Source organism: Amblyomma mixtum, chromosome 3, assembly GCF_055824585.1.
Source record: "Amblyomma mixtum isolate Tamu chromosome 3, ASM5582458v1, whole genome shotgun sequence".
NCBI classification, from domain to species: domain Eukaryota; kingdom Metazoa; phylum Arthropoda; class Arachnida; order Ixodida; family Ixodidae; genus Amblyomma; species Amblyomma mixtum.
This window is the reverse complement of record NC_143014.1, coordinates 359,493,836-359,507,394: the sequence shown is the minus strand read 5'-3', so window position 1 is coordinate 359,507,394 and position 13,559 is coordinate 359,493,836. Positions and strand designations below refer to the sequence as shown.

At 43.9% G+C, this 13,559-nt stretch overlaps 1 protein-coding gene across 1 annotated transcript; it reads left to right on the top strand.

The window, feature by feature from the left end:
* Window positions 1-6,787: 6,787 nt before the first annotated feature.
* On the top strand, window positions 6,788-10,152 carry LOC149356497 (uncharacterized). The gene is made up of 3 exons (XM_089576359.1): window positions 6,788-6,940; window positions 7,180-8,453; window positions 9,360-10,152. Exons 1-3 carry the CDS (start codon window positions 6,788-6,790, stop codon window positions 9,826-9,828), a joined length of 1,896 nt encoding a protein of 631 aa, XP_089432485.1. The 3' UTR covers window positions 9,829-10,152.
* The last annotated feature ends 3,407 nt before the right edge of the window (window positions 10,153-13,559 follow it).

The following is a 13,559-nucleotide window of genomic DNA, read 5'->3' as shown; positions in this document are numbered from 1 at the left end:
ATTCTTCGATAAGGCTCAGCCGAGGCGGACAATAAATGAACAGTAAGACAAGAAATCTCTAAGGCAGTTCAAAATTCTGCCGTCGATGCCCAGCTCAGCCAGGCCCTGAAGAGTCCCAAACCTCCAGGTTGTGTCATTTGCCTTCTCTAAATCAAGAAATACAACAATACAGTGTTGTTTATGTATGAAAGCATCCCTGCCAGTATTTTCAAGACGAACTAGGAGGTCGGTAGTGGGGCATGTATCGGTGAACATCAAGAAGCTAACGGGCTTCTAAAACGAAGGTTAGTCTGATATTCAATGCACTTTCAAAGGATTTCCCTAGACAGCTGGTGAGGGCATTGGGCCCATGGCTGCTAGGAATGGTAGGAGGTTTTCCTGGTTTTAAAAATGGAGCAATAATGGCCTTCTTCCAGGCTTCGCGTATTTTCGTCGATACCCAAATTTTGTTAAAAAATCTTAAAATTGCGTCCACAGCTGGTTCATAGAGACGGGTTAGTATTTGATAATGTCAGGGCCGGGCGCGCTCTGCTTACCGGCGGGCAGTAGTGTGTGAATTTCTTGAACTGTAAGTGAGCTATTATAAGAGTGATTTGTACCGCCACTTGTGGGCAGTTTGTTTTTCCGCTGTGCTTTTGTATTTTAGAAATGATTCTGTGTAGTGAGAGGAACTGGAGACTGCAGGAAAATATTCGCACAAAAAATTCGGCCTGTTCTTCTCTTTTTATCTCTATACCAGAGGCTTACAAAAAAGGAACTGTGAATGGGGAGTAGCTTCTATTAATCTTTTCGGCCGTCTATCACGTTTACTTTCACGTAGTTGAGCCTTTCATAGACGACATATAACCTTGCCATGAGGCTTTTGCGGTATTACGGCGGATACATCGGGCGCTTTTTCCGGTCTTTCTAAAGTTTATCAAATTGGGCTGTGTTGGGTTTCTGCGGAAAATTTCCCACGCTTTGTTATGTTTCTTTTTTGCATCTCGGCATTATTGTGTGTGCCAAATTTTGTGATTTTGTTTTACCACTACAGACGACTGAGGAATTGCTAGGCGTGCAGTGGTTAGCATACGGTTGGTGATCAAATTATTTAGTTCGTCTACGCTCAGATTATCCAAAGCTATTTCACCTAGGCTGGCCTTCTCTAAACACTGCCCAGGCGGCTAAATATAGCTTCCAAAGACGTGGTCTTTTTAGGATCTCTTCTGGTGCATATGCTAAGCTGATTACTACAAGTAAGTGACCGCGACCGTAGGGTTGTCGATGACATTCCATTTAAAATTGAGAAGAAAAGAGTGAACTAAAAGACAAATCTATGGAGCTTATTTTTCCCATGCTCGGAGAGCAGTATGTGCTTTTGTCGGTATTTAGGAGGCAGACGTTGTTACTTAGAATAAAATATTCTAAAATACGACCTCTTGCATCAGTGCAAGCACATCCCCAAAATCTAGCGTGAGCATTAAAATCTCCAACTACCAGGTATGGCTTGGTTACTGTTCTAGACAGGTTTTTAGATCATAAAGTGTTACTATTAGGTGTGGCTCAAGATGTATGGTAGATAATGTGGTAATAAATTTCGGTGACTCAGCAGCTTCGTATTTGGTGTTAAGTATGGTTTCGTGGGTTGCAACACCGGTCTGAGTGACAATAGCGACACCTTCCGACAGTTTACTCGCTTGCTCTCGGTCCCACCGAAAAATGTTACGCTTGTTAAAAATATTTTTTTTCTTTGGGACCTCAGTAGGTCTCCTGTAAGACAGTATTTAAAATCTCTTTTATGTAACTCTAGTTATTTATTAGTCCTCGGCATTTCCACTGCATAAGGAACGCAAAGTTGGATGATTTCTGGGAGTGCAGTTTGAAACTAAGACGCCGGTTTTGAGGGTGCCGCTATTCGGGTCTTTTCTTTTTCGCTCAAGAGAGCTGTACCGCCGCTGCAACGGGAGCGAGTTCTGCGTTGTGTTCATCGCCTCATTAGAGGCTCTGGATGCCCGCGGAGACCCCGCAGGTGTACGGTTTGCGGGTCTCTCCCGTATGGTGGGAAGCATTGCAGGCGGCCGACTGAGGAGCCGGCGGGCCGTTTTTCAGAGGTGGCACGGCAGCCTTCGCTGCGTCTGCCGGGGGCGGGAGCTGCCCTGCCTCACTCTTTGCCTGGGCAACGGCCGGAGCACGGTGTGGTGTGCCGCCCTTGAGCACCACATCGGCGAAATTCGCTGTGAAATTGAAAGTTGAGTGGAGTCACTTTGGTGCTTCTTGATATGTTGTCCTTTGTATTTATCGTCATTATTATATATCTCTCTCTTTCAGGTCGGACACGACCTCGAGTACGCGGGGTGAACCCCTTCGCAGTTCGTGCAAAGTGGTGCAGCAATGTAGTCCACAGACACATGATCATTACATGAAGATTTGGCACATGCTTGGTGACCGCGACACCTCTGAGAGCCATGGCCGAATCTTTGACACTTGAAGCATCGTTTGAGATTTGAAATATACGATCTTATAGTTATACTAAGATACCCTACTTCTAAGGATTCGGGGAGTTTCCTGGGGGGCAAAGGCCAGGACAATGTGTTTTGTTGGCATTTCCTTGTCCTTTTTTTTGGATTTTGATACGATAGACATCTGTGACGTTCGGGTCTTCCAGACCCTCTACCATCTCCTCAGAGAGATTCAAGAAATCATGTTCAGATATTACGCCTTTCACTGTGTTTGGTGATAAATGAGTACTAACGGATACAGGAGTGTCTCCAAAGGAAACTATGGTTGGGTGTTTAGAGTACTTTACTTCGTCTCGGATTTCAAGAAGTTTTTCGGAACTCGCTAACTTCGTCACCTTGTAGCCAAAGCTCAGGGCATCAGTAAGAGATCTAGAAACAGTGAAAGGACAAATTTTTCTGGCTGGCTGCTTTGAATCTTCACAATGTATGATATGGTACTTAAGTAAAGTTCTGTTGTTTTTTGCAGGGATTCTGCTGTTTGACCCATGTGCCCTCCTTTTTGAGGGCGATCATTTTGTAAGATAGAGGGAGCCATGAAATATATGCTTTTTGTAGGCCGTGGTGCTTGCACGCAAGTCCCGCCTACGACGGCTATACACTGAAAATATAACAAAATTCGTTGGAGGCACTTAGATATCTCCTAAGTGCGGGAAGGCGAAAGCCGTTTGCTACTCATTGCACTGATCTGAATTTGCCGCGCTTGAATTCAATTCACGACAGAGGAGGAGAGCGTGGTGAGAGAAAGCGGTGACGTTACGCTGCGCATTCGCAGCGCGTCGGCAGTTATTGCTTCGATGTCCTTTCGTCTTATGTGACGTCATCATGCACTTTCCTGTTTTTTCATTTCATTTCATTTATTGAACCCTCAAGGCCAAAGGCATTAAAGAGGGGAGTGGTTACAAAAACAGGAAAATATATAAACAGATGCAATACATGATACAAAACAAAGTATTATCATATTCCTGTTATAGAATGTTAGCTAGTGCAGAACGGAAATGCTGGTTATCACTTATGTCCTCGATATCTGCGGGAAGGCGGTTCCATTCGCGTGATGTACGAGGCAAGAAAGACTGAAATGCAGTTACAGTGTTACACGTTTCAATGCCAACTTTGTGACGATGGTCAATCCGGTTTGACAGGTATCTGGGGGACGAAATGAGGGCATCATGTAGCATGGGATGATGGTATAGCTTATGAAAGAGGCTCAAACGAATTGTCTGCCTGCGTGATGTTAAAAGAGGCAAAAGAAAGACTAGTTTTCATGCTTGTTACACTTGCGGTACGGTTAAAGTTGGACAGGATAAACGAGCAGCGTTATCTTTAACCAGCTCAAGCAAAGTTATCAGTTTTTCATGATGGGGATCCCCTATGGCGGCGGCGTATTCCAGATTAGGGCGTATTAGTGTTTTATAAAGCAATAATTTCAAGGAAGACGGAGTCTTGGAAAAGTTACGGCGCACGTAGCCTAACATGCGGTTGGCTTTGTTTGCAGTGTACTCAATATGGCGCGTCCAGTTAAGGTCAGCAGAAATATGAACACCCAGGTATTTATATGAAGTAACCGCTTCTAAGGGAACGTTATTTAGGTAGTAGACAGTCGGAGCGTTGGCACTTCTTGATATTCGCATAATTTTGCACTTATTAGTGTTAAGTTCCATAAGCTATTCATTACACCAAAGAGAAATGTTAGATCACGCTGAAGAAGGTTAGCATCGTCGGGGGATTTTATTTTGCGGAAAACAACACAGTCGTCAGCAAACAAAAGAATGTTAGATGATACAATCGAAGGCAGGTCGTTGATGTAAATAAGAAATAAAAGGGGTCCTAGCACTGAGCCTTGTGGCACGCCTGAGTAAACTTCGCTGAAAGATGAGTTAAAATTATTAGCGGAAACAAACTGCGATCGGTTAAGAAGAAAGTATTCATTCCATTTTAGAACGCTGTAGTCGATATTCATTTGGGTTAGCTTTAAAAATAAGGGGTGACGTACCTTCTCGAATGCTTTAGAATAATCAAGGAAAATGCACTCAGCTTCTGATGCGCGATCTAAAATATGGTGAAGTTTGATAGTGAAACTGGAAAGTTGGGTTTCGCAAGAAAATGACTTCCGAAAGCCATGCTGTGCGGGTGTAAAAAAGGAATTAGACTCAAGAAAGTTCACAAGGTTAGTGAAGATGACGTATTCAAATAGTTTGCAACAAGTACTAGTTAGCGAGATGGGGCGATAATTTCTAGGGGAGGTTCGATTTCCTGATTTGAATAATGGAACCACCTTCCCGACTTTCCATTGTGCTGGCATAATGGAATTATTGAGAGTCTGCTGGAAAATCTTTGTTAATATTAAGGAGCTGGAGGCAACTGTATTTTTTTAAAATTTAGCAGGAATGCAGTCAAAACCGGGCGATGAATGAAGTTTTAGGGCATCAATAAGTTTAGCAACGCCAGATGTATCGATGAAAATTTGAGGCATAGAAGGGTAATTATACCGGAGTAGAACGGGATGTTTGGTGTGCGCGAGAAGTTCTGAATAAAGGTTTCGTTAAGTTCTGATGCGCATAAATGAGCCGGTATAGGGTCCCCTGACACGTCAGTTAAGTTAATAGATTCTTCGGTATGTGGGTTGATGACAAGCCAAAATTTTCTAATGTTGGTCGATAGCATGGATGGTAACGTGTTAGAAAGGAAGTTATCTTTTGCTTGCTTAAGTGCATTTGTATAGGCATCAGCGGCAGTCTTGTATGCGTCCCAGTGTGCGTTACATGGTGATAGCCTAGCTATACGATATCGGCGCTTTTTTCTGTTAGATAGGTGTCTTATATGGGCGTTATACCATAAGGCTTGAGGATTAGAAGTGATGGTGCGTCTTGGAATATATTTCTGAGTTAGTTCGTGAACTTCGGCCGTGAACATATCCCAGCTAGTTTGCACAGAGCGATCGTCAAAGTTTTTCAGGAAGTTTTGAGAAAACACTGATAATTCATTGTTAATGGCATCGAAGTCTGCTCTAATATAATCTAGTATGGTCTTTTTCTTTCTTGCAGGTTTAGGACAGGCAGCGTAAATGTTGAAAACGAGCAAAGAGTGATAGCTTATATTAGCTAAAAAGGTGATGGCGCAAGCAAAGTCGGCTCGATTGGTTAGGATCAAATCTAAAGTGTTGGCAGTGTTGACAGAGATTCTGGTAGCATTAGTGACTAATTGGGTAAATGAAAAAACTGAGCATAAATCAAGAAAATCACTAGCATCGGATGAAAATTGAGATAGGGTGGGAGGCTGGGTATCCCAAGAAATATTGGGAAAGTTAAAATCACCTAGTAAAAACAAGGAAGCCGATGGAAATCTGGTGTGTATCATGTTACGTTCGTCGTGAAGCTCCTTAATAAACGAGCGCAAAGAAGGAGGGCATACGCTGAATATTATTTTCTGATGGTGTAGAGTAACTGATGCCCATACAGTTTCCAAGACGCTATTAGTGTAGAGGCATGATGAGGGTATGTCTTTCGAAATAGCAAGGAGTACGCCGCCTCCCCGCTGAATAGTTTGGTCATTGGGATATATTGTGAAGCGGTGTGCGTTGTGAAAGATTTCGCTATTGTGGATTTGATATGATAGCCAAGTTTCAGTAAGTGCAATAATATACGTAGAACAGGTGTCGATCGCCGATGAAAGAGGTGTTTTCTTATTCAAGATACTTCGGATGTTAGTGTACAGAATTGTAACATCAGATGGTGATGAATGACCACTACCCCTCTCGCGCCCCTAGTCAACACCACCTGAAGACTGAAGGCCCCCGCGTCGCCTCCTCGCACAAGCGTCTACGTCACCAAGCTCAGATCCTCACTCGGATCGACGGCGACAGCCCTCGCCCAGCGGCTGCATGCGAGGGGGCAGAGTGGACAAGCCCAGACAAGAACAGCTATGAATGGCTCGCATTGGCTTCAGCCGTGACTTTCGCCAGAACCCAAACAACTGATTTTTTTTTAGTTTTAGGGATAATTAGTGCCCAAATATTACCAAATACCGCAGCAATGAGCTAATCGGTTTTAATTATACAACTATATTTTGAAGGAATGGCACACAACATCGTTAGGCAGCAACATTTTCATGCGCCTCTGTCGGAGTTTTTTTTTTTTTTTCACTAGTGCTGGCCACAGTGATCGGAGCTGTTTGCAGTCGTTTGCATCGGATGTTGCCGGATAGCGAGCGTGTAAGCGTGCGTCCTTTTTACGTCTGCAAGATGCATATTTTCGATTCTATGCTGTGTTAGTGCTCGTGAACGAGCTGTGAAAATGCCGGGCTGCTGTTGCGCTCCCAACTGCAAGTCCAACTATGCAGGAGAGCCGAGTGTGCGCGTGGACATGTTTCCCAACGACCCGGTGCGGCGGGCGGCATGGACAAGAGCGGTTCCCCGGAAGGATTTTACTCCTACGAAAAACACAGTGGTAAGCTATCACACAGTGGTATATGATATGACTTATGAGTCGATTCGGGGGCTTTTTATTAACGCAATGTGTACTTTTCCGGTTGAACGTATCCAGCAAGAGCTGAATCGGAATGCTTGCGTTGTTGGAGCCTGAAACGTGCTCATTCTTCTTTTTGTAGTATTGAAAGCCGAACCGAGCCGTTTATGTTTCTGGCGCTACAAAACGTGTTCGTACATAATTTTTTTTTGTCATTTCAGCTCTGCGAGAAGCATTTTGTGGCAAGCGATTACGTCAAAACATCAAAGTACACAGATGTGAAGACGGGGAACGTTATTGAAGTGCCGCTGAAAGTCTTCAGGCTGAAGCCGGATGCGTTACCAAGTGTGTTCCCGAATTGCCCCCAGTATCTTTCTCGGCAACATGCATGCACTCGGGAGGCTCCGAAGGAGAAAAGAAAACGTTTTGAGGACGAATCACTCCGCATTGCCATGGAAAAATCTCTGGAAGAAAAACAACAACATGACAAGCAAAACAAAGTTACAAGCTTTTCTGAATTCCTTCTTGCTCTGCCAAGCTTTAACACTTCGCCGTTTTGGTCTGTGATCAAAATGGAGTCCAAGGTCCTATTCCTGGATTTGACTGTTGAACAAGGCGCCTCTGTACGTTCATCGGTGGTAGTTTGTGACAACATGTGTGTGGAAGTGTACTATGGGGAAACCCGCATTGTGGAACTTCGTGGTGTCACTGTGCCTGCAGAGTTGCAGGATTTGCGACAACTAGGTGACATCCTTCAGCATGTTGAGTGTCTGCGCACTCCTCATTCTTCCAAGAATGGCCAGCGGACTCACCATCTGCTTGCAACTGTGGCGGTACTGTTGGAAGAGTTGATATGCAATGATCAGCCCCAGCTACACGAATGGCACATGGAAGTCGTGAAGTTCATAAAATCCCAAGTAGACCTCATCCTCAACAACGCAGCACACTACTCGTCAGACCTGCTGGTATTTGCAAGTCTCCTTTACACCATTTCGCCGCATGCGTACAGATTCCTCAGAAGTTCACTGAAGGTGAAGTTGCCTCATCCAGAGACAATAAGACGTCTCTGCTCCGCTCAACAAGTTAGCCCAGCCATTGAACAGCAAGGCTCCTCTTTCCTGTCATACGCTAAGAAGGTTGCTAACACATTGAAAGAGCATGAAAAGATAGTAACTTTAATGATGGACGAAATCCACATTCAGTCATACTTTGATTTTAAAGCTGGGTCAGTAGCAGGTGCAGCAGTCAACACTGCTAGCCCGGCAAAAACAGCGTATGTCTTTATGACTCAGAGTCTGCTTTCAAACAACAAAGATGTTGTGCATATTTTACCAGTGGCTACAATTGATGCAAAATGCTTGCATGATTTTCTGCGAATGCTGGTCGTCAAGCTTGAAGATGCAGGATTTAAAGTGATTGCCATCATCTCCGACAATAATTCCATCAACAGAAAGACGATGTCATTGTTTTCAGATCCTCCGAGACTAAAGATAGTTTATCAGCATGCAGTTGACAAATCCCGACCTTTGTTTTTTGTCATAGACCCTGTCCGCGTGTTGAAATGTGTCAGAAATAACTGGTTAAATCAACGCAATGCAGGAAGGTGCATGTACTTCCCCGATCCAAAAAGTCCAGACCCCAAACCCAAAATCTTGGCAGCATCATTTAACACTTTATGTGAGCTGAATGAGTCCGAACAGAATGAGCTTTTGAAGATTGCTCCGACATTGTCATTGAAGGCGTTGAATCCTTCAAACATGGAGAGGCAAAACGTAAAGTTGGCATTGAGAATATTCAATTTATCAACTGTGGCAGCACTTCAAAATAGCAACCTTCACCTTGCTGATGGCACGGCTCAGTATATCAGCATGATGCTAACGTGGTGGAATATTGTTAATGTTAAAACTCCCCGAAAAGGCCAGCGGCTTTCAGATGACCTGCAGAAACCTATAACGTCAACACCTTGTCCCCAGTTAGAGTTTTTGGGGAAAATGATGCAGTGGCTAGACTACTGGGAAAGTTTGAAGCACGATGCAGGACATTTGACAAGGGAAACGCACTCAGCTTTATGTCACACAACTCATGCGCTCCATGAGATCACTATCTACTGCCTTGAAGAACTTGGTATGCAATATGTTTTGCTAGGCAAATTTCAGACAGATTCCCTCGAGGATCGCTTTGGTCGGTACCGTCAATTGTCTGGTGCCAACTGTCACGTGTCCATCAGACAGATTTATGAGTCCGAGACAAAGCTGTGGTTGCAGAAAGTGCTCGAGTTACCAGACATTGACATGGTGTGCGATGTTCCTGTCATTAGCTCCAACTCACTGTTAAGCCAGTTTGATGTCACAGTTAGTGACAGTGATATTGAGAGGAAAGTGGCAAGGCTTCCAGCTGTGACATATGTTGCCGGTTACTGCGCTCATGCAGCTCTAAAGAAACTGTTGTGCCAGTCATGTAAAGAAAATCTGGTAATGGATGATGCAGAGATAGACATTGCTAGGAATGTCCTTATTACCAGCATGACTAGGGGTGGGCTGAAGTTTCCACGTGAACTTGTTGTGAATGCTGTGCTTACCACAGAAATAGTGCTCGACAAGCTTAGGAGTCCACGCTTCGCCAAACAGTTCTTTGCACTTCCTAAGCAGAAAGAAGTTCTAGTGGCTCTTGGGTACGACATCCTCAATGATAATGATGACCTGAATGTTTGTGTTAACGGGCATGCTCCTCAACAAGTCATGCATTACATTTTGAGTGCAGCAGCAAACACCCTTTTAAACAACTTGTGCAAAGCAGCAAACTACAAGTTAGCAAATGACAAGTTGTCTGCCGCAAAGGCAAAGCGAAAAATTCAAACTGTTAAAAGTTGAGGTGTCATTTATGCAGTTTTGTTTACACGGTATGGTTTGTAAAAAAAATACCTTTTTCTCTCATCAATGTCAAATAAAATGCCCTTCATCCTACCTTCATTCTCAAGATGGTTTCTCGTGTTCTAATCTGTTTCTGTTCTGTGTCACGAAAAATTGTGCACGCCTGGTTTTGCAGGCTTGAAGCAATAGTATGTGCCAAAGCAGTGAAGTGTATTCGCAGAAAAGTTACTCTACCAACTTTTTTCTGACACTGACGTGTATCACATTTATGTGCACTTTTACCAAAATGTATTCTTGTACACCGACAAGACTGTCAAGCTGTGTATAATAAACGACCCTGTATTGCTGCTGAGCAGAAATGAGTGTCTTTTTATGAGTGTTCATTTCTTCCACCTTGAACTCTTGACATTGTAGTTTCATGTAATGTCAAATTTTGCCATTTTCATAACATCCCTGATAGGGCTTTTGAAACTGTAAGCAAAAAACATCTGAAAGTGTTAACTATATTATAATCGTGGCTGTAGGTTGAAAAGTGAATAGCTTATACTTACGTGACAAAGAGGTGATCCCCAACAGTGATGATAACATTTTAATCTATCGCATCCAATCAGTCAGAAAACTGTTTCTTACATGTGTAAGCATGCAAAACGCCTCCTTAAGGCGCGAGGCTACAAACCGTGGCGATTTTTCCCGTCCAAGCTTCGTACATAACTGTAGATACGGCATTTTAGACAGTTCCTACGTGTAACAAGAGTCAGCGAATTTAGTTTTATTTTGCGGCAACGCGCCGCTTACGTGGAGTATCGGGCGAGGTGAAGCCCACTTTCAGGACGATCTGACCTGCGTGACGTCACGCCGCCGTGTGGGGGCCTTAAGTCTTCTAGGTGGTGTTGCCCTAGTACGCAACAAGTGGCGAAGCGTCTGACCCTTGGGGCGCGTGTTCGAATGGCAGCTCGATTTCATTGAGCAATTTCATTGAGCAATTTGAGCAATTTTTACCCAAATTATAGATCTTTTGGTGATCTTAAGTACTAATTCTGCTTATTTACACATTTTTAAATTTAATTTGACAGACATCTGGCGTTTTTCCACCCATTCTGCGATAATTTTCACTATGCTGTGACGACTCCCGATGGATGCGACGCCACACTTTTCCCATCGCTATATCGACGTACGCGCTATGTCGACGCTTTTCGTTGTTTTCCTTGTTTTGTTTCGTTATAATTGGCTATAATTAATTAACTGATCATTCCACAGTCATAAAACTTGGCGTCAGGGTTAAATTTTGTCTATCTGATACTCCATTCGTTTTCTCCTATCCTGAGCAGTTGCCGCGTTATTCGTGAAAGACAGCGTTACACAGGACGTGACCTTGGCCGCCAGTATGAGCCACAAAAAGCTTTCGCCTTAAAAATGACGCAATTCAGGGTAGTTACCCCACACAAGGTTAACCCTAGCAGCCTATGAAAAGTAAAAAAAAACCGAGAAGAGAGGAGACAGTAGAGTTGTAAGAAAAAGGTAGGAAAGTGAAAGATAGAGGGGAGGACAGGAAAAGGTCACTGCCGATTTCCCCCGGTCGGGTCAGGCCGGAGGTGCCGTTTACAGGAAGCTGGGACCAAAGTGGTGTCTTGCCTGCGTCGATGGCCCTTAAATGTCCAAATGCTCGCCATAGGCTTAACCACCAGGAAAGCCCTTTCCCCCGGACGCGGCAAAGCCACGCACGGCTAAGCGCGGGTGCTCGGGTCCGTGGTGACGTACTGCTCGGCATTATCCCCCTGCGGGGATGCCCCTGCGGATGCTCAGGAACCCGTGGTGTCGCAACTCACCATCTGCATGTTTCAGATGCCCCTGTGGGGAGATTTTTCGTTACTTTTTCATTTTTTTATTCTGCGCTCATTCACAACGGCTCCTGTATTCTTATACACTTGTTAGTAAGATGAAAAAAGGAAGGGATGCGTTCATCATCTCGTCTCTGTAGCTATCACGTTGTGTTGTGCTGTGTAGGGTTTAGTTGCGCGTAAGCAGTTAAGCCTATCATGCGCTAAACATCAGGTACAGAAAATTGTTTTGTGAAGGATTTTACCGTATAATGTGTAAAACAACAGTGGTTAAAAAGGTCTGAAAAGTTATTTCGTACCATCTAATCAAGAGTACAAAAATTTATAAATCGCTAGTGGTAAAAGCTTTCAAGACGGTCGGGAAAGCTCAGCAGCCATCCTTGGCTGGGAAAGGATTCGAGGCATCCGACCAAAAATAAAAAACCTCAGCCTTCGTCTCAGGAGCGAGAAGGAGACAAAGGTGTATCTAAGAATGACGCTAAGCGGTTGGTAAAAATTTAGAGCTTGCCGAGAAAACCTGCTTCTCTTAAATAGCTAAAAACAGAAAACATGGCAACAATTGCATATTCACCCAAGAGCAACTTTGGGCGTAATGTAGTATGTTCATTACAAAACTCACTAAAATATTTTTCCTTAGTTTTTCAAATGTCGTGCATGAGTATAAAATGTAATTACCGGTTAGTTTATCCCTACTTTTTTCACAAACAGGATTTTCTTCTTTTGTAACTAGAAACTTGTAAGATGTGTGTCGCGTACACGGCGATGACATAAAATAACTTCAATGAAACGCTCCTGGTGTAAGCCGCCGCGGTGGCTCAGTGGCTATGGTGCTCGGCTGCTGACCCAAAAGACGCGGGTTCGATCCCGGCCGCGGCGGCTGGAATTTCTTTGGAGGAGAAATTCTAGAGGCCCGTGTACTGTGCGATGTCAGTGCACGTTAAAGAACCCCGGGTGGTCGAAATTTCCGGAGCCCTCCACTACGGCGTCTCTCATAGCCTTAGTCGCTTTGGGACGTTAAACCCCATAAACCAACCAACCAAGCTCCTGGTGTAAGCATGACTTCCATTCACCTAAAACTGGCTGTACCAAGTGTAGTTTGCTGTTCACTTCGTTGTTCCTAACTGCCACTTTTTTCTTAACTTACGTGTACAAAGTTCATGAAATCCTTAAAGGGTATATTTACTTTCTTTATTTGCTTGCCATGGGCTGGAGGAACGCATGAGCCTGCTATATCGTTGCGTTTAATTCCAACATGACATGGTACCCAGCACAGTTGTGTATTTTGTCCTTGAGCGATTGCGGTTGTTATGTTGTGAATGATGTCACCAGGGAGCGGAGTGGCTGAATTTCTAGAATGGAAGGCTGTGAGTACGTTTAGTGAGTCTGTGTAAATAATGCTTAGTAAAACGCATTGCGGGGCTAGTTGGTTATGCATTTTCTTTCGTTCAAATTCAAGCAGCGCTAACTTTTAGGACGAATGCACAGAGGACATGACAGGACGGGCGCTGACAAGACACCGCGCCCGTACTGTCATGTCCTCTGTGTATTCGTCCTAAAAGTTAGCGCTGCTTGAATTTGAACGAAAGAAAAAGTAAATAATGCTGATTGCGAGGTTCTCATTCACTATTTTTCTACGGCTACACAGACGGCGTAGCATTCGGCAGTTAAGACCGATGCACACTGTGGAAGTCTTACTATTCCATTCTAATTCCCTTGTACCGCTCCGCTTCCAACGTAAACATCTTTTTATGAACCATCTGTACAGAAAGCTGTGAAAGCACTGTACTTTTCCTCGAGTGCAAGAAATTATTGTATTATGTGTTGTTGTGGAGTTTGTTTTTTCCGGAACTGTCAAGTCAAATTTATTTTCTCTCCAAGATGAAGAAAGAGAGC